Source organism: Calypte anna, chromosome Z, assembly GCF_003957555.1.
Source record: "Calypte anna isolate BGI_N300 chromosome Z, bCalAnn1_v1.p, whole genome shotgun sequence".
Lineage (NCBI taxonomy): Eukaryota > Metazoa > Chordata > Aves > Apodiformes > Trochilidae > Calypte > Calypte anna.
The window spans coordinates 209,678-229,957 of NC_044274.1; the positions used below are offsets into that span (position 1 = coordinate 209,678).

At 41.6% G+C, this 20,280-nt stretch overlaps 1 protein-coding gene across 2 annotated transcripts in view; it reads left to right on the top strand.

Moving 5' to 3' along the window:
- The window catches only part of ALPK2 (alpha kinase 2), a 77,454-nt gene that overhangs the window by 43,431 nt on the left and 13,743 nt on the right, over positions 1-20,280 (top strand). The window contains exons 5-7 of one of the 2 annotated variants that reach the window (XM_030468053.1): positions 9,611-9,694; positions 10,157-11,844; positions 15,304-18,169. In XM_030468053.1, coding sequence (XP_030323913.1) covers positions 10,372-11,844; positions 15,304-18,169 — 4,339 coding nt within the window. In that variant the 5' untranslated portion in view covers positions 9,611-9,694; positions 10,157-10,371. The remainder of the gene's footprint in view (positions 1-9,610; positions 9,695-10,156; positions 11,845-15,303; positions 18,170-20,280) is intronic. The other variant, XM_030468052.1, reaches the window with a different exon arrangement.

The window sequence follows — 20,280 nt, forward strand, 5'->3', positions numbered from 1 at the left end:
GTGCAGCGCAGCCCGGTCCGGCCCGGCCGGCTCCGGCTCTAGCTCCGTGCAGGGCAGGGCAGTGCTGCTGTCTCGCGCCCGCGCGCTGTCTCGCGCCCCCTCATCCCACCGCCGCCATGTTTGTGCCTCAGAGCCCCGCCGTCTCTTTGGAAGGAGAAGGACTCCCTTCCCTCGGAGCGGGAGCTGGCACTGCTCACAGCGAAAGGGAAACGGTCAGGGTTCTGTTTTCACCATTTTGAAAGGGAAAGCTTGAGTGTCTGACTCGGAGGCTGAGACCAGCATGGGCAGCTGGAGCTGAGGAGGCCGGAGGTGGCTGGATGGCTGGGAGCAGTGCTCCTGTGTGAGGCAGAGAGGTTAGGTGAGGGGGAGAAAACAGACAAAAATCATAAAACACGAGAGGACAACCAACGGTCTCCCTTTGAGGAGAAGCATATTTATTTATCTACAGTCATGGAGTCTTCTCTGACACTCGTCTCCTCAGTCTGCTGTCAGTTCTCTGACAAGCTCAGGGAGTGAAGTGCAGTGAGTTCGAGGAGGCAGTTGCTCTGGAAGAACCTCCCAGGAGAGATGTTTCCAGGTTGGTCTCTACCACTGCTAAAGGACAGATAAGTGTGGCCGTGACCTAGGGAATTCTCATCTTTGTAATTACAACTTTCTCAAAGTGAGCTGAAAGCAACTTTACTAACAATGGAACACATGTACAGCATGCAATATGTGCATGAGGGTGGTGGTAGGTGCTGTATTTGTTGCTGCACACACCAGTTTCGTATCTGGGTCTAGATAACACTGGGAGCAAGAAGTATTTATATGGTCGTATTTCATAACCAGCTTTATCTGCACTTTCGGTGAAATGCTCAAGAAAATTTAGGTGCAAACTTGCTTTTCAGCCTTTGCTGGATCCCTTGAGTTCAGAGCAGTTAGTGCAATCCATTCAAGTTCCTCCTGTGTGAGACTTGGCTTCTTGGGTATCAGGAGCAGGAATACTTTCTTACTTCAGGATTCAATTATTTGCCATTCAGAAATGTGAATAATTAGGTGAATTTTTATGTAGTGATTTTTCACTATCTGCCTCAGGTTTCCTCAGCCTACTTAGGGATTGCAGATTTCTCACATTCTGCAGAACGTTTATGTGCTTAACTTCAAGCAAGTGAGAACTTCCCTACGTTCCTAGCAAAGCAGTTCATCATACTTATCTGTGTGATTAAAAATAAACAACCCAATGCTTTATTATGAAAAGCTAAGGCCAACACTTCCTCTCTGTCAAGGCCATGAGGAAATTCCCACAGACTTGTTTGGAAGTAGGATGTACCCTCTCGTCACTGCCAGCTCTCGCTCGCGCGCCCGCTCTGGCTGAGGTTTTCCCAGGAAGAGCCATCTGCTGCATGTAATGAAATAGTCCCTCTTAAAAGTCATACTGTTCTGTGGTCAGACCCACTATGCTAAGGTCACTCTAGCAAAACAACACTGAAGCTTTCAGCTAGCTGAAACAACATGCATAAAATGAATGTCTTCTGTTGTGTAACACAGAGTCAAACCACAGGCCTGGCCTACTGCTAGAATTTAAAGAAAGAGCACTCAAGGGTAAGTGCACATTTATGGTTTGAGCGATCAGATTGTTATTACTTTTTAAATTACCTGGGTCCTTTTTTCTCCTGTGCAAATAGAATGCATATCATTATCGTTGTGGATAAATAAACAAAGAAAAGCAAGTTAGCTTATCCTTGATGCACTACATGAATATAGTGATTTAGACTGTTAATAAACAGGAAATATGGTTTGTTATTTGCTTCTGCTAAAATAAGGTAACTTTTGCTTATCTGGATAGATTATTTTTTAAAAACATGTTGCATTTAGAATTTTTCTAGGAGTTTCTTGTACCATTTCCGCAAGATAAACAAAACAGCAAAAACTGTATAAAAAAGCAAGCTAACTTCCCTAAAAAACATGCAAATGAGTCTACGTATCCTGAAATACACATCTGATTCTTTTAAAGTATATATTGCATAGTCTAATATTCATAAGGCAAGAATTTCCTTCATACATGATAAAAAAGTTTGTCACTTGGTAGCATGTAGAATATTTATTAGGCGAGTTGCATGGATTGCTCATGCTAACAGTGCCAGATTCTTGACAAATGTTAAAAATAGATTAAGACAGATCAGTGTTACAAATTGTACTGTGATTGCTTATTTTAATTACTCTATATTAAGGACATTGTTAGATGTATGCAGAGACAGTCATTTATCCTTCTCACATGTAGCTATCAAATTCCAGATGTGATGTTTTCTTTATCAGGTGGTGCTGTTTGCAGTGAGTAGTACACTAATGTCATAAAGTTGTCCAAAAAACATGGATGCAGGAAGCAGAAGGAGCACAACACATCCCAGTATGCTTTGCAAGGACGTATTTCCCAAACATCTGCTTTCTGAATAGCCAAAACTTCTCTGATGTTTTTCTTAGGCAAATTTTGTTAATACAATAGATGTGTGAGAACAGCTTTAGACAATACAGGATTTTGGTAGTTTAATTTCAGACATTGCATGTTCCTTCACCAGTATGCTGCTCTGAATGTTTGCTTTGAGTGTAGTGTCCTGAAGGTTGGATTTATAGAAAAATAACATAGTTATGGCTGATGTTTGTGTTCCAGCATTAGGGGTACCAAACAGAACCAAGTCAGGCAGAGCTACTGTGAGGCACAGAAACAAATAAAAAACAGTCTTGGTAAATCCTTGCATGCATGAGCGTGAAAGAGTGTGCACTGCTCTTGCACCACCAAATGTTAGACTCCATAGTGAGCAAACTGCCATTTAAATACTTACTATAGCCCTGCCTTATAAATGGAATACATGAAGTTTAATTGAGTCTAGAATTCCAGTTTTTGTTGTCTTGGAGATTGTAACTTTTACAGCATAACAGCATTTCACAAGGTAGGCATGGTCACAGCACTTCTGGAAAAGGTTTTTATGGCTTTCTGGCACAATTACTTTGAAAGCTTCTGTAGACTAGGAGTGGAGGAAAGCAAGTAAGAAATTTCATGTGGAATTTGATTCTATCAGTGCTGATGGATGCATGGGGAAAAAAAAAGATTCACTGGAGCAAGACAGTGTTGTAACTTTTAAAGAAAAACCTTTAATAAAAGCTTTGATTTCTTCTAAAGGAAAAATTTAAAAGATAACATGAAAAATAAGCATTTAAACAGGGCAAACCATGCCTGGCAACATTTTTGAAAAACTTGTATGTTTCCAGTAATAAACATAAACATATTGTTTATATTTTTGTGCAGAGGATATAATGGAAAGCGAAGTTGGTATGTAATGTCTGTGTTATTATGTAACAGGAAAAGTCTATGTTTGTTTTGTGTTGGAAGAAGAAAAATACTAAACTTACGGAGTTTGCTACAAAGTAAAAAATCTCAGTTGTGAGAGGCCCTGGATAAGGTAGTGAAAAAATGTGTGCATTCCCAAATGTGAAACAGGTGTCAGGCTGTGAAGGAGGAGTGGATGGAGTTATGGCTAATGATTTATTAGGGGAACACTCAGCTATACAAACTGTATGCAGACTTTGCAAGAAAGTTAGGGTATATTTGAGAAGTATTTCCAGGGAGAATGGAAAAGGAATTAGCTTTAACCTTGGAATATAACTGTGCTTAAGTAGGACACTAAGGTTTCACAGAGGTTGACAAGGTGTGTACTGTCCATATGGTGCCATAGCTTGTCATTCTGGGAAGGATCTGTGAGGTTATTTGGGTAATCTGGTCTATGATGTTTTTCTGCAACCCAAGAGTCAGGGTCATAAAAACACAAGTGTTGTTAGCAGGAATATTTCATTTTAAGCTACATTTGCTACACACATTATTTACTATGCATGCTGTTGCAGTTAATGTTGCTGTTTTGGTTCTCATGTACATGTTAGGGATTGCTATGAATTTCTGCCTGTGGTATGTGGCTTTCCATGCCTCATGTTACACAGCACAGTCATATTTTTTGACAGAAATGCAGACAAGGTCCTCTTTTCCCTGAGCACTCAAGAAATCAGTAACTCTATGTTCAAGCCTTCCTGCAGCCAGCAGTTCATCCCAGACTTTCCTGTTTACATCTAGGTGTTCCCTCAGGACTGCCCAGAGTTCTTGGTCATGCGGACCAAGAACGTGGCCAGGCTGCAGCAGGATCCTGTTCTGCCCCACGTGCTTGTGTTGTCTGTCTGTGCCAAACACAGGGACAGGGAGGACCAGGGTGTGCACAGAGGGGGCAGGGGCATGGGAACAGACCATCTGGCTTTCTGATTGGATCTGCAGAGAATATGATTATTTCTGTACACCATAACAAAAGATTTTGTGGTTATTAATGTTTCGGTTTGGAGATCTTTCACTTTTATCTTAAACGAGGTCTAATTATATCCACTGGCTTTATTTGTGGTTAAGCCACTTGGCAGTGTAATATCTCTATGAAGAGATGTATGAAAATTTATACAGTGTGCCCAGACAAGCCGGGAAGTAGCTGTTGATAGCTCTAAAGTTTAGCAGGGTAATCTAGGGGGTAATAATAGTTTTTCAAAAGGAGAAATCCAGATCCAGTAGTCTGACCTGTGAGATGGAGGTGTTAGTAGGGAACTGCTGGCATGTGAGGAGTTTGTTGTCTCAGACCAAGTCTCTGAGAGCAGTAAAGCAGAGAAGCAAATACAGCACTGACTTTCTAAATGAGAGCAGCCTGATGAAGAAGTGTTAAAATAGTGGGTGTTCTGCATGCATCCACATCTTCCTCAGAGACACATTCATAGAAGGGAGAGAGGTTGTGCTTTCTGCATGTAGGTGTGTGTGCAAAAATTCAGTGGAAGTTCACCCTTGATCAGCTGAGCAACAAGCATCTGCCAGATTTTGTGTGGCCATGCAAGTGTGGACAGTGGCAGATAAATTACTGGAGACATGGTCTGTGTGATCTCAGGTTATTACAAACCCACATGATTTATGTAGCTATCCATTTTTCTTTGTTTTGGGGTAACCAGAACCCGTATCAACACGGTATAAAGAGACAAAAGCCTCAGTTGATGGAAGGGTGTTTCTTAATGTGAAACACGGGAGGAGGGGGGGGTAGGATATTATCAGTTTAATTCCACCTGTGTGTTAAGCTGAGATAACTCTTTGTGTGGGCTCATGCATGTGGTTCTTGCCCACTCCTTTGCACTGTAGTGGGTGTAAACTGGGTCATTTGCAGAACACCTACATCTGCACAGGGGTGTTTATGCACTGATGTGGAGCTTTTAACCTACCTAGACAATGCTTTGGTCATCAAGGTGTGTTCACAGATAGTGGCTGTGCTGCAGTACTGCACAAGGTTTAGGCATAGATCAGGTGAGTGTTGTGCCAGGCAGCACAGGAGTGACAGAATGATCCCTGACCCAAAGTGCTGGAGTGATGCTGATAAGGAGGGAGACAACACATGGGTAGAGTCCTGTGAGAGATCCTGTGAAAGGGAGGTAGGAGCAAGTGCACCCCAAAGATAGGAGTAAATCCCATTGAGTAAGGGTGTGGGCTGAGTAGGACTGCACAAAGTACAGAGATTACATGATGAATAGGTAGTAAATGAGAATAAAAACTTCAGAGAGGTAGGGGGGGAAATTCTTTTCCACTGACTCTAAAGGACATGAATTCTCTCCTGGACTAAAATGCATAAGTTTTCTGTAGAAACTTATGTAGTAACTTCTGTGAATGTAAAATTGCTTACAAATAAGATTTCCATTTTTGTAACTAAAAAGATTAGGTTATGACCAAATAAAGTAGAAAAAAATATGATGCAAGAGAGGAAAATGAATATCCACTTGTCAAGATTAATCAAATCTGTATATTTTTGTCACTTAAAAAATTTCTTTGCTGACATTAGGATTAAGTCCACAGTTCCTTCTGAAATCATTTAGAAGTGGCTTTGGTTCCAAAACCACCTGCTAAGTGACTGTTTTAGCCATTTTGATGATTTTTTCCAGCCATCTTTTTGCATAATGTTCTTTGAAACAGATTCTTTTTTGTGAACACATTGATTACTTCCTGCTATAAATGGATTTTGATGAACCATCTACAAATGTCTTTACTGCCTACTGCTGCCTTGTTCATCTGACTATTCCAGTTTTTAATCAATTTCTCCTAACTCCTACCAGCCATAGTTCTCAGGTTACTGTTTCCTGATTTGTTTTCCCTTATCCATAGTTCCGAGGTCATTGAGCTGAGGCAGCATTGGACCCTGGTGGCATTTCTTCATAGGATTTGAAGACAGACCTAAGATATGGGTGGAGGAAGGCCAAAGGATTGGCCAGCATGGGCAGGGGTAGTGAAGGGGAAATTCAAATTTTAGCTGCTCAGCAGCAGTTATTTGTGACTGAGGAATGATCTGTTATGGAGGGCAAGAAGGCCCAGCTGCAGAAGGGGTTAAGCTGGCTTTTTATTTATATAAAGTACCAGGAAAACTCCCCAAGAGTCTGATCAGTAAGAGGTGGAAAATATGTTTACAGATCACTGGAAAACCAAAGTAGGCATCTTTCTTACTGTTACCTGCTAAAATCTGGTGGTGCTAATTTTTCCTACATGGCTCTGCTTCACTGTGCTCCTGTCGTTTGCTTGTACCTGACTGAGCAAGTAGCATCAAGAGCAAGAGGTGAGACAAACATCCAGGAGACCCTTGTACATTTAAATGCTCTCTCTTCTCTTCTTTTCACCAAGTGTTCAAAACCCATTTAATTAGGAACTGAGTTTATTTTCAGCTGAGTAGTCAATAGCTGATGATGAACCATCATCTTCTCCCATTCATCTTTTCTCAGTGAATTTCATTAAGCATCTTCTGTCACAAGTTTTCTTGAGGAACTGATATGGTGTTATACTAACAGTTCTCTTTCCAGTTTCTATTTAAATTCATTAACTGAAATTGCAGTTTTATCTAGTATCTTCTACTTTCTCCCTGGATTAAAAAAAAAAAAAAAATCTCTTTATCTTGTGTGGAAAACCACCGTTTATTGCAGTTTTCCTTATGGAACATTATTTTGCTTTAAATTCCATTGTTGGATCTGACAGAATGTAATCTAATCTAATTTTCATATTGAGAAATTTGACAGCTTTTTTCTCCTTGATGTCAAAATGCAGCTGAACTAAGATAATGATAACTGTGTAGTGCAATTGGTTTAGTAAAGAGTATTCATGAAGCAATCTGCATTTAAAAAAAATGTTGCCAAGGCTCATTTCAGCTGGGAAAATTACCATGCTTTTAAAATAACTTATACCCTCCACAAAAGGAGAGGGAGGCATCTGGTCTTCTGAAAAGCAGAGATGAAAGCAGATTTGAGAAAATGCAACAGGGAACATTAGGCAAATACATATTTAAGAGGAGATGGGTGAATGCTGGGGGGTAATTCCATGGCACTGTAATAAAATGGGTGAGGAAAAGATTAATCTCAACTGCTCCATTTCTTTTCCTGTTAAATATTTATATTCCTTAGAGTTGAAATGGAAAGGAAAACATGAACAGAGATCTGAAAGGCTGAAAATAATGGGACCCAATTCCATTTTTCTTCCAGGCTTTTGTTGCAGGCAAGGTCTAGATTGTACTTCAAAGGCCTGCATGAAGCAAGCATAGAGTATTGGCCCTGGGCCAGTGACAGGTGTCAACATTATTTAAAACCACTGCAGTTTGCACTAATTGTTCTCTTTTGTCCTCTTTTGCAGAGAAGCCACTATTATGTTGGGTTTTGAACTAGACTGCCCCTCAGGCTCGATGATGGTTGTCTGAGGAAGCCTGCACACTGGTTTCCTGCCCTGTACCCCCTGCCTGCATAGTTGTAGAATGGTTTGGGCTGGAAGGGACCTAAAGGCCACCTCGTCCACCCCTCCCTGCAGTGAGCAGGTACTACCTGCAACTAGATCAGTCTGCTCAGAGCCCTGTCCACGCTGACCTGGAAAGTTTCCAGGGATAGGGCATCCCACCACCTCTAGCCAACCTGGTCTGCTTTCTCATCACCCTCAGCATAAACAATTTCTTCCTTATATCAGCTCTAAATCTGCCCTCTTTCAGCCATCACCCCTTGCCCTGTCACAACAGACTCTACTAAAAAGTAACCTGAAACCTTCTACATACAGCAGTGCATGTTTCCCTCTCTTAGCTGTGTGCTGCACAGCATCTCTGGCCTGGTCACTGAGACCAGGATGGCTTGCACTACTGTAAAGCTTTTTGATATCTTCTGTGCCTTCTGACAACTTCATGTCTACAGCTCTGAGGCAGCAATATACTTTTGTGGCACATCAGCCTTGCTCTTCAAACTACCCTTTCATGTCAGCCTCCACTTCTCTGTATGCTGAACCAGTGCTGAATTACTCCAAGACTAAACTGACAAAATATGTTGCCTCTCTCCTGCCTTTTCCATGCCTCCTCCCACTCCTCCTTCTCACTTCTCGTATCAAACCCACTGAAATCTTTCCCCTGTCCTGTCCTGTCCTGTCCTCTCCTCTGGGCAAGACTACCACAGCTTCATGGTCCAAGTCTAACCAGAGAGGCTGTGCAGGTGTGCTCAGCATGCACAGGAACACACACAGATATTCTGTGCTGGGGGAGGGTGCTGCTCTGGGTGCCCCATCTGCTGTTGTTTGTCTGCAATCCTTTGTGTGCTTCTAGTCAAACTGATTGTCACAAAACCTGACGCTGTCCCTTCTAGTAACCTTCCAGCTAACCACCTTCTCTTCCTGCTTTTGCCTTCCAGGTAACTGTGGAAAGGTGTCTGTGGTGGGGTTTGCCCAAAGGGAATGAAAGTGCACCAAGCTGCTTTCTGCTCTTTCCATGAGAGGCAGATTCCAAGCAAGCCATGCAGGCCCCTTGCTATTTAGCCATTAAGCTCTAATGTAGCTCCCACATATTTTCTTGCTGACTTTGATCGGTGTCTGCAGTGGACTGTGACACAAAGCTGGGTGCTGACAAGTCCAATGACTGCTCAAAAGGGCATCAGGAAAGGTTGCTGTGCAGGGCTGCTTGTGGCTGGTGATCTTGCAGCCAGGAGAGAGACACGAGCTAAAAAAGGTCACAGTGGGAGAAGCAGAGAGTAAGGAAAAGCAGAATGAATAGAGGTGTCTTTAAATGTCTTCAGATTAGCAGAATGGCAAGAAAATTTTTGCTCTTGTTCTTCATGTTGAACCAGATCTGTGAATAAAAATAGGTTACTATTTTTCAGAACTTTTAGTCTGGCATTCTTCATGAGATCAGATTTGCTTGAGATTCACTTCTGCAACACTGTTTTCCCTGATGAATGGATCCCTCAATAGTGGAAGAGTCATGCTGTGATGAGTGTACATTTTGAGTATCTAATATTCAAAGATCTGGTAATGCTTAGGAAACAAGTTTTGGGGTTTTGTGTGTGGTGGTTTGTTTTGTTTGGTGGGGTTTTTTTGTTTGTTTTTTTACAAGAAGAGAGAGAGAATTCCGTATTTATTTAGAGTCAGCTAAGGGAAGCCTTTTGGTGTGTTTCACTTTATGTAAATTCTGCATTGCCACATCATTTTGCTCCTGCACACTTTTTTGAAAGTAGGAGTCAGTAGGAACAGGAATCTGAAGCCAGCCAACCTCCTTTCATTATTCTCTCATCACAGAAATTACAAGCATCAGCCCAAAATCCTATAGACTTGATCTGAACAGAAAGAGCCAGTAAAATCTAACTCAGCTTATTGCTCCAGGTATTTCTACAAACAGATTTTGAAATTCATGCCCCTGTGATACTTATTTAAGGAACAGCCTATTCTTTTGCCAGTGTGACTGCCCAAATAGTAGGTGCCTGGTACCTGTAGAAGTCAATGCACCTGTGAAAATCTATGTTGTCTGAAGGTTGCTGTTGTCATTTAGTGATGTCTAAATGATGTGTGCTAAAGCCTCTTCTGTACTGCTACGTGTATGTGCAGATATATCTAAGAATTTGTTTTCCTAGCAGACATTACTCCAGTTACAAGGTCCTGCCATTAAATGTGGTTGCATTGATAGCTGGGTTACAGTTACTGCTTTATTGTTTGGTCTTGATTTTTAACAAATGATGTCTTTTTGTTTGAAAGTGCTTGCAACTATGTGTCAATTGACCACCTTTTAGAAAATACATGTGCCCATTTTAGAAGTAATTTTAAACTTTAGGTTTCTTTGATTTTCAGGTGCACAGAGCAAGATCTGCACTTCATTAACAGTACTTGGAAATAGTGACAGCTAGAATGACCTGCTGTTCAACGTTTGTTGAACTGGAATTAGATACAAACCTCAAGGCTTCCATGGAATTAATTGTTGGCTTAAATGACAATGTGGGAGACTTCAGGGTAAAATGAGTGGAACGAGAAACATTTAGACTTACAGCTGACAGTGTGACCCCCTGATGATTTCAGCGGATTCTGACTCTTCAGTGAGCAGTGGTTTGCTGCTTGAGAAGCTCAGAGAAGCAGAGGTAGTGTCCCCGTTTGAGAAATCCCACAGACACTTGCCAGATAACATGGATGTAAAAACTGTATTTAAAACCCAGGAAAGCCTGAGGGATTTCTCGGAGAATGGTGATGACTTAATTCCTTTTAACAGTGTGGTCAGTGTCACTGCTGGAGAAGCAGAGAAATGCTGCAGCAGACAGGTGCATTCCCACCCCACAAATGTGATCACTTCACACAAGGACAACTGTTGCCTTAGCACGGAAGACTCTGAATCTGGTCAGTCTCTGGCAGATGTCCAGGCTTATAAAAAGACTGGGCTCTGGAGACCTCCAGCCACGGATAGCCTGTTCAGTGAGCAGACAGATACTCCCACAATAAATAATTATCTTGTAAAAGATGATTCTGAAAATTCTGCCACTATTCTGGATGTTTATGCAGAGGAAATTCCAAGTGTAAGCGATGACTTTTCTGATGATGACCTGGAGTATTTTGAATGTTCAGATGTACTGACAGAGCTTGAAAATGAAATCTGGAAAAAGAAGTTAGAATTGTTATTAGAAAATGATGATGAAGATGATTTAAAACTGTATAAGGATTGTGATGGGTATGCTTACTTCCTCAGTGAAATGCCTTGTCTGTTCCAAGTGTCAGATAACACTACGCCTATGGATACCACCATTGGCTTCTGTAGTGATCACTCAAAATTTGAAGGAGTAAATGTAAGGAGAGACCCCTCTATGTACAGCCAGTCAACTGTGCAGGCAGAGATGACTCTCACCGTTGGACACCACCGAGATAAAAGTGCCAGTCTGAAAGACAAAGAGAAGTGTAAAGTGCCTGTTGTATCTACAGCCGTTGGAAATGACCATCCTAGAACTGAAAAAGAAAACAGTGGAAGTGTCCACTCAGCTGCAGGTTTCTCAAGTGATGAATCAAAGAACAAGGATTATGTACCTGCCAAGGTGGACTCTTCTGCTGGTGGCATAGGAGCTTCTTCCACAAATCAGGCTTCAGAGACAATGTCAGAAAGCAGTGTGGACAAGGACGCGCTGGGTGAAAGCTCATTGCTGCTAGAGGAGGAGGCAAGAAGTCTGCCAGAGGAAAATGTAAAGCATGCTGTCTGTACCTTAACAGAAAGTCTAAGAAGAAACATTTTAAAGTTGTTAAACCCTAAAGAACTTTGCAGATATGTAAGCAGTATAGGACAGTCTTTTCAGACTGCAGCAGAGGTTAGGAAATCCACTGCTCTGTGTCCCAGTCAGGAAGGTGGCATTTCAACACAAATCCCTGAGGAGCCAGAAAGCTTGCAAGAGCAGGCTGGTTTGTGTCATACAGAAGGGGCAGATAAAGACTCTGATTGGGAAAGGAAAAGGACTTGGGGCCTCTCTGAGCAGAATCAGATGCCAAATGGAAACATCTCACCCAGGGTAAGTGTTTATCCTTTAATAGAAAGAGCTGTTCTACTGATTTGAATGCATGTTATTCTTGTTTGTCACAAAATAATCTGAAATTTAAATTTCTTTGAAAGATTCTATTCGTGTACTTCTGAATGACAGCTACGGCTGGGAAGGAAATCTGGATTTGAAAAAGGCCCAAATAAACCATAAGCTCTTCTAATTATAGAGTGAGACTGATAATAGTAAGAGGCACCAATGGGACTCTGGACAGCTGGATAGGGAAATCTGATATGTAGGCTATTGCACAGGTCTCATCAAAGCAATGTTTCTTTCAACTCAGAAACTTTCTCAAATGCCTATTCTGAGCAGAGAATGTTTTAATTTATTTTCAGCTTATACTCAAAGAATAAAATTGTCATCCACTTTGGTGCTGGAAATCTAAAACAAATCCAGAGAAGATTGCTGTGAATAATAACAAGGAGGGGAATGTAATTCAGAGAGTTCATGTTTCAAAGGTGGATGGAGCTTTGCTTTTTACAAATAAAACAATGAAAGAGTAGGATATCCCAGTTTAAATGTAAAAAAACATGTAAAACCCCTCAAAACTCTAAAGTGGTACTCTTCATGTCTTTGCATATTTTATGCTGTTGGTAGGAAATCAACGGGAGAAATTGATACAGTTGTACAGACTGAGGTGATGCCACACCAGGTTTCATAAGTGGGAGAACTCGATCACACTTTTTACTTCACAGAATAAATACTCAAGGTATATAAATAAAATTAAATCATAAGTAATCTTACTAGCAGAACTAATGATGGGGAATATCTTATGATGGGGAATACGCTCTATTGAAATCAACTTGCTGAGACTTCCCTGATGGTATGCACTACCATGGGGTGCAAGAGGGATTGTTTAATCTTTTTCCAAGTGCAGTACTATAATTTAAATCCCAGAACCCTCTCAGCAAAGAGCAGCTGCTCTGTTACTGTAAGTGCTGCTGCCAGATTTCATATTGACCAGCATATTGATCTTGCTACCTGCAGTCAGTATATATTTCTGCTGTTTGTGTCTCCATGACCAAAACTGTACATGAGATTAAAGCTCAATAGGAAAAAGATATCAGTGTACACAGAAGAGATAGAGGTGAGCACAAACCAAACTCCCAGTTTTAAAGACACATGAATGAAGATGACATTCAAAATGATGTGGTCTTGAAAATGGGTCCAACACAGGCATCCCATCTGGAAACTAATTTTTATAGCACAAGGAAAATGTGAACAGCTTCTCATAGCTCCCATATCATAAGCCTGAAACCTCTCAGCAGTCTGCCATGTAACCTAAGAAAGGCAAGAAAGAATCATCTCTGGCTACACAGGTTGATGTAGAAGTGCCCCGTGGTATGAGCTGGAGCTCAGCATTGGAGACAGCTCTGCTAGGAACAAGGTGAGGGGCTTGTAGAAAACCCTCACCTGACCACTTTGGAAGGGCATTGCATTTTCCCTCTCCATGTGGTGAATCAGGTCTGCTGAGAGGTACATAGCAGCCCCAAGAACCACAGCACTGATTACCCAAGTATTTACACTTCCCCTTAGTGCCAAGTTGCCTTTAGCTGGAACAACCTTTGCAGTCTTGTGCAGCAACTGCTGTTCTGGGTGACTTCTCCTTCTGTTAGATGGTTAAGGTGGGAAGCTCCTGACTCCTTTCTTGACCTCATGGTCTAGCCACAGGTGAAATTCTTTCATTTATCTAATGCTTCAAAGCAACTTCATTAATAATAGGTCCTAAAAGCCAACTGTGGCAGCTGTATGACATTTCATACTGTACAAAGAGCCAGGAGACTTCAAGTATGCAGCGTGTCATTCAAGAGCCACTCTCTGTTCAGTAGGCACCCTCAGCACAAGGAACTGGTGTCACTCCAGAATTGCACAGACCATGTCTATGGCCTGCTGAATGCCAGTGGTGTTGGTGGAGTGATGTCCTGCTGGAACTAGCAGGTTCAGAGGGGTTCCAGGACATAAGCAAAATGCTTAATGTTTACACTGACACCCCAGGAACAGTGGCATGTGTTGTATGTATATTTCTAGAGCTTTTTTCCTTGTGCTGATTAGATTTACTGATCTTCTTGCCACTATTTTGTTTTCAGTCATGTCAGAAAAATCTGTTCTTGTAAAATCTGAGAAGTCCTTGGTTTGACCTTCCTGAGAAATTTACGTCAGTTCTAGATAATTTTAGATTTCATTGTACAAAAAGGAGAGAGGTAGAACTGACACAGAACTTCCAAGAAGTCAGTAATCTGGTTTCACCCAAGAAGCATTTGTGTCCATCACATAGTACCTCTGCTTTGTTAGATTTCAGGGTATCCAAAATTGCAAGGACTGCCCAGGACAGTGAAACTGTTTGTTCATTGGGCTGTGGGCCCTGTTCATTGTTGAGCTGGCAGCTGTCTGCTGTTGGGTGTCATGTCCCAGGAGCTGCTATCTGTAATGGACAGCTGTGATTTAGTGTTCCATTGCTGGGGCAGGCAAGTTAAAGCCAGCAGGGTTTCCTAAAAAATGTTTGAAGGATTTGGATATAAGTGCTTTCAAACAAAAATAACATGGAACTGATTACCACATACCCTAGGAGCAAATATCGCTGTTAAATATAAATAAAAAATCAGTAAATGTGCTACTAGAAGGCTTCAAATGGTATTCTGCTTCTAGATATACTTCTGTGAAATGCAGGGCAAGGCACTCTATTACAAGCCCTATTTTGCCACTGTATTAATTTCCCAGCCATCCAAATGTGTGTTGAGACTCTGCACTGCTGCATGTCTCTAAGTGCTTGAGACAGACAGATGCCAGCAGGGACAGACACACAGATTAGATAGATAAAAGGGTCCTTGAAATAATCAGCCCACTTTCCAGAGGTCATAAGAGCTACCTATTTTCTGTTTCATACCACCAGCAGTTAGAGACTGACTGATCATACTTAGCAAGAATTCCACAGTTTTTACTAAAAACTGTGATAGAAGCTGCTGGGATGCATACTCTGCAGTTTTTAAGAAAGCATTTTTGTGAAACTTAAGATAATGCTCACCATGGAAGCAAAGGGGAATGAAAGCTCCCGAAATACTGATCTTGGTAGTTCTGCAAAATCACCAGTTTATAGTGTGTAATAATAGGTATGGTGGGGCACTCTGGTAGCCAAAGACATAGACATGACCATTTTAGTTTGTTTTGTTGTGGTTTATTTTATTTTATTTTATTTGTTTTTTCCTAGCTGGACTATGTCAGTCATTGCTCTTCATCTTGATTAAATTTTATACTTTCCAGCATTTGGATCCAGATCTGAAACTTACCAGACCAAGACATTTGACTGTTGACAAATACTTAAAAAACAAAACAAAACAAAACAATTGGTGTATTCCAAGCCAGGACTCTAGTTCAGGCCTGTGTCAAGAAGCAGTTCTAATTTTAAATTACGTTTCTCTTTTTTCTTCCTTATAGAATCAAGGTGCTAGTCTCAAAGTCTTTACCCAGAATTGTGAGAGGCTATGTACGGAGCCTGAAATGGAAAAGGAAGACAACTTCATGGCTTGTGAGGGTGCAGGAGTCATCCAGGCAGCCTCAGAAATGCTCTGTACCGAAAAGATACTAGAAGCAAAATATGCAAATTCACAGACCTATTCTCAACAGCATGTTCCTTGTGGTAAGAGAGAAGGTTGTCACCACCAAGTCGACTGTGAACAAGGAATTAATACTATTAGTAACAGCAATGTAGCAAAGAATGATGTTTCACCTTTTCCTTTATGGGATACAGACTGTGCTCCTGATAAACAAGAATGTTTATGTGCTGTCCTCTCATCTGCAAAGCTATGTGATGAGCCACGGGAGGGGGAGCAGGGATATAGTTTTGATTCCCATGACAGCAACAACACAGATCCTCTCTGCAGTGTACTATGTGATGAGTCTGTGTTTCAAGATAATCCCAAGTCAGCCTTGGAATCTGGAGAACCTGAGTGCAAAGGAGATGCTGATACATCTGCAGTGCATGACAAGCTGTGCAAACTTCTTCATGAGGATGACTCAGACTATCAAATCCCATCTGAGAACTGGGGGATCACTAGTTTAGAAGTTAGGCCAGCAGATATTAAAGTCACGGATCTGACCTTTGTACAGGAGACCTGTTCTGATCATGCTTTGCCAGTAAGTGTGACAGAAGAGCAGGAACTGATTCCACAATCTGCTGGTAGCCAAGGAACAGAGAAAGATGACTGCAGGATTTCCTATATCCTACTTGAAGCAGATGAAGCATGTAGCAGTGTATCCATAGGAAACATTTGTCTTGCACAAGTGGTAGAAACAGATGGTGTATGTCTAGATTCTAGCACTGGAAAGGAAACCGAAACACCATCCATTTGTGTTTCAGCAAATAGTATCATCTTAAATACAGGGGAGCACTTGGGGCAGGAGCCAAATCAAACATTAACTGGCAGTAATGGGTCCAGTCAAATGACTGTTGCTTGGGAAGGAAAGCTTTCCATGGAGAGTGCTACCCAAACATGTGATGCAGATTCTCTTCAAAGATTAAGAAATGCACAGAGTGGTAATTTAGCATGTGACAAAGAAAACACAGCTTACATGTCAGATAAGTCACATGGGACACTTGGACAATTACTCTGTACTGAGCACAACAAATCCTTCATAAATGAGCCTGTAACTGGCAATGGGTGTCATTTTGCAGACTGTTATCCAGCAAAAGAACTGGTTTGTGTCCCTGAAGAGAAATATGTTTTTCCCAGTGAAAACATCAGTCAGTTTACACATGAAGAACACTCTTCTGTTGACACCATACGTGGAAGTTACGAAGATAATTTACAAAGTAAAGGAAATCACTCAGATGCTAAGGCACAAAACGAGACTAATTCTGACAGTTATCTTTCAAAAAGTAATGACTGTCAAGATTATCAAGGTGTTTCTAATACACAGAAATACGGTTATGTAATGCAATTGCCTAATTTAATTGAGGCTCCTGAAAACGTAACATGGAAGAATCTACCCCAAAATATAGAACTGACAGAAATAGAAAAACAAGAAGTGGCATTCTCTTCCTCTTCTGGGGATCCATTTTTAAGAGGTCTTTATGTAGAAGTGCACAGATACGAACCATGTGAAACAGGAGAAGAACAGAGAGAAATCTGTATAGGTGATGAACCAAGGGCTGAAACTTCCTGTGACTCAGGGATTAGTCATGTTTCAGAGAGTCAGCCAGCAGTTTCCTCTCATAATACTTCACAATTTTTTGTTGAATGCAGCTTCAAGTCTGATGAAGAGTTAAATCCAGATTCTTCAAAAAATCAGAGATGCACATTTGGAAGTGTACCATCAGTTAGTACCCCGCTGCCTGGAGAGGCTCAAGATGAGTACCTCAGCACAACAGGTGAGAATTACAGAGACACCAATGATCAGTTAGATAGCCAGCAACTGTCTGTAGAGGAAACATTACCATTCTTCACACCTGAAAGCCAGTCAGGGGGCCTTCTCCCCAGTCTGTCAGCAATGGGGTGTCCTGGCACAGGAAATCACGTAAAAAATGAATCCACACAAAACGCAGACAAAGCAGGTGACAGTTTGAGTATGCTGCAAACTTTCTTCAAAGCATTGCAGGATCGGTTTCGTGGGGTACCTGAAGAAAACAAGGGGGAAGCAGTCTTGTGTGAAAACGAACAAGAGATTCAAAGAGCTACTGAATATAACCCAGATGAAGCTGAAATGAAGCTTCCTTTGCACACTTTAATTGGCTCCGAGGCTCAGAGGCCACCGATGAATATTAGCACTAAGCAGCCCTGTCCTGAATTTATCTCTTCCAGCAAGCTAACTGAGATTGGTAATTCAATTAAGTCTACTGAGTATGCTAAAGATGAAGAAGTCATGACACCAGAGAGTGTGGTAAGTGCTTTAGTTAATTTGCCACAAGTTGATTCAGGGAACAACCAGTGTTTTCAAGAGCAACCACCCTGCAGCAGCACTCAGCCATTCTCCCTAGCATTGACCACGTATGATCCATTCCCAGTCAATGCAGAAAGGCTAAGAAATCAAGAAGGGTCAAAATCCTACCAGGCCTCACCAACTGTTGCTGAGCCTGAGCCCATCAAATGTAAACAAGACACAGCAAAGAGTGGGCATTTAGCTGTTGGAGCTAAGAAGAAATTACCACCAGCAACGCTGTCAAAAAAGCCCCGACTGGAGGAGAGAGGAAATGCAAGCAAGGATCCTAGCTGTGTTAAAAAGTCTGTGAAGAGTGAGGCAGGAATGATTCATAAAGAAGATAGAAAAGAGCAAAGGAAACTAGTTTTGAAAAAGGATGACAAAGGTAAGAGAAAACTAATTTTAATTTCTGTCCTTTCCCATTGTTCTGGCTACAGTATGAAATTCAAATTTGTTAAACACACTGCAAGCCTCCTTTAGTCTCAGTCATGTCACCTAAAGGTTTCCTGCCCTCACTCATTTTCATTTCCACTTATGAGAAGTTAGTAACAAGAGCTGTGCCCATGCCACAGAGCTGAACCCTCCCCAGCATCCTTTTCCTAGCTGGCAGTTATATTAATTTATGAATGTTTTAACCTGTTTGAAATAGTTACTTTTTCATTTGTCTCCTCATGTAACTTTTCAGGGATGCATGGCAAAATGGTGCCACGTAGCTACACACAATATAGCAACTGCAAGCCCAGGGCTTGGAGCTGGTCTTGTTCTCACAGGGCTGCATTCCCAGTCCTGCTTCTGTACTGTGGCTCCCTGAGGCAGTTACCTTCTCTTGGTTAACAAATCCTTTTATTACTAGCAAAGTAGTATTGTTGCTAGTAGGGTGTCACTGGTAAAACTAATGTTTTGCAGTCCTGTCTGATGACTGAAGGCTCGTTCTACATTACCTGTTCACCACTGCTGGGTCACAGATGACATCAATGAAATTAGCAATGTTAAACTGACAGAGAAAACACATAATGGAATTGAGATTCAGGTTGCTTGTCAGAGGCTCTAGGAGGTTGCTAACAGGTAAAACACAGTGCAGAGAGAAGTAATGGGTAGACAGATGAGGTATTTGTGATTTCTGTGGGTACTTTGCAAGGACAAAGGTCTTATTTCTGCTTTTTAACATGACATTTCATGTTGACGTAATAAAATAATGTAGTAGATCAGAGCAAGACTAAACACTAAAGTAGCTGCACAACTGTGAAGCTTTTCGTAGATTTTAATTACTGTGCAATCTGGCGAGAGTTCTGCTTTTCATTTCACATTCAATCACATTTAAAAAAACCCAACTTTTCTCTGTTCAAACATGTGTCCTTTACCAGAGAACCAGATGTGTGGGAGGAGAGACATGTTCCTTCAAAGCACAGCAAGCAAACTGCAGTTACTGAGAAATGCCTGATCATTTTCAATGTACCTGAGGCTGTGCTTGAAAAACATTATAGACGTTCAGGTTTGCATCAGATACGACTGAATTTTCTTAGCCAGCTTCTGATCTGCTTCAGACCAAAGTGAATGCATGTTTGTACTGCAGAGAAGTGTGTGGACCTTTGCCCAGCATTATGGGCAGGTTGGTATGGTTAGTCTGGTATATACTCAGTGTTCTCTTTTGTATTATTTTCAGCTGCAGGAGGGACAGGGACAACTTTGTGGTTGGGGCAGGGAGTCTGGAGCCTTTAATTCTATTTGCAGTTCTGTCACATACTGTCTGTGTCACTTTAGCCCTGATTCAGCGAGATTCTTAGTCCTAAGGACTTAAGTGACTACAAGTTAAACATAGGAGTGAATCCCAGGTGCCTGACCCTTTGGGTTGGATCCGGCATTCCTTCAGCATTAGACAGGGAAAGTTAGACTGCAGGAATGGGATCCCCTGGGGGGATGTGTCTTGCCAGCTCATTCAGAGTGCAGCAGCACAGAATTACTGAAGGATGGATAACATCTTGCATTTTACACCCCTTACATCTGGCAGGGGTGGCTCATGTGAGCATGGGGATGTGTCACTATCCTAAAATCTTTCCCTTTCCTTCCAGTTACCCTCCATCCTCTCTCATGCCATGCCCATATGCAAAGACATTGGCGTGTTCTGTGAGCCAGTAAACAAGTCTCTCTCTGTAACCTGAGTGATTCTTAGGTTTGCTCTGCCTGGTGGTCAAAGAACCGTGCTCTGTGGCTGGAAATGTTGGGGCTTTCTGTAGAGACTGGCAGTCTGAGTTAGGTGTATTCCAAGAACACCCTGGAGACTGAGCATCTCCTGGGACTTAAAGTCTCTTCTCTCAAGGGCTATTATTGGCTAAAAATGTCTACTAAGTACAAGTATTCAGTTAATATGAATTCTTAATATGTACCCATATTGTATGCTCTACCTTTCTGTTTCTTTTTTTTTACTGATAAAACCATTTGGTCGTTTAGTATTTTGGTTAGGAAATAATTTTATGCTGATGCCTCTTCAGGCTAGAA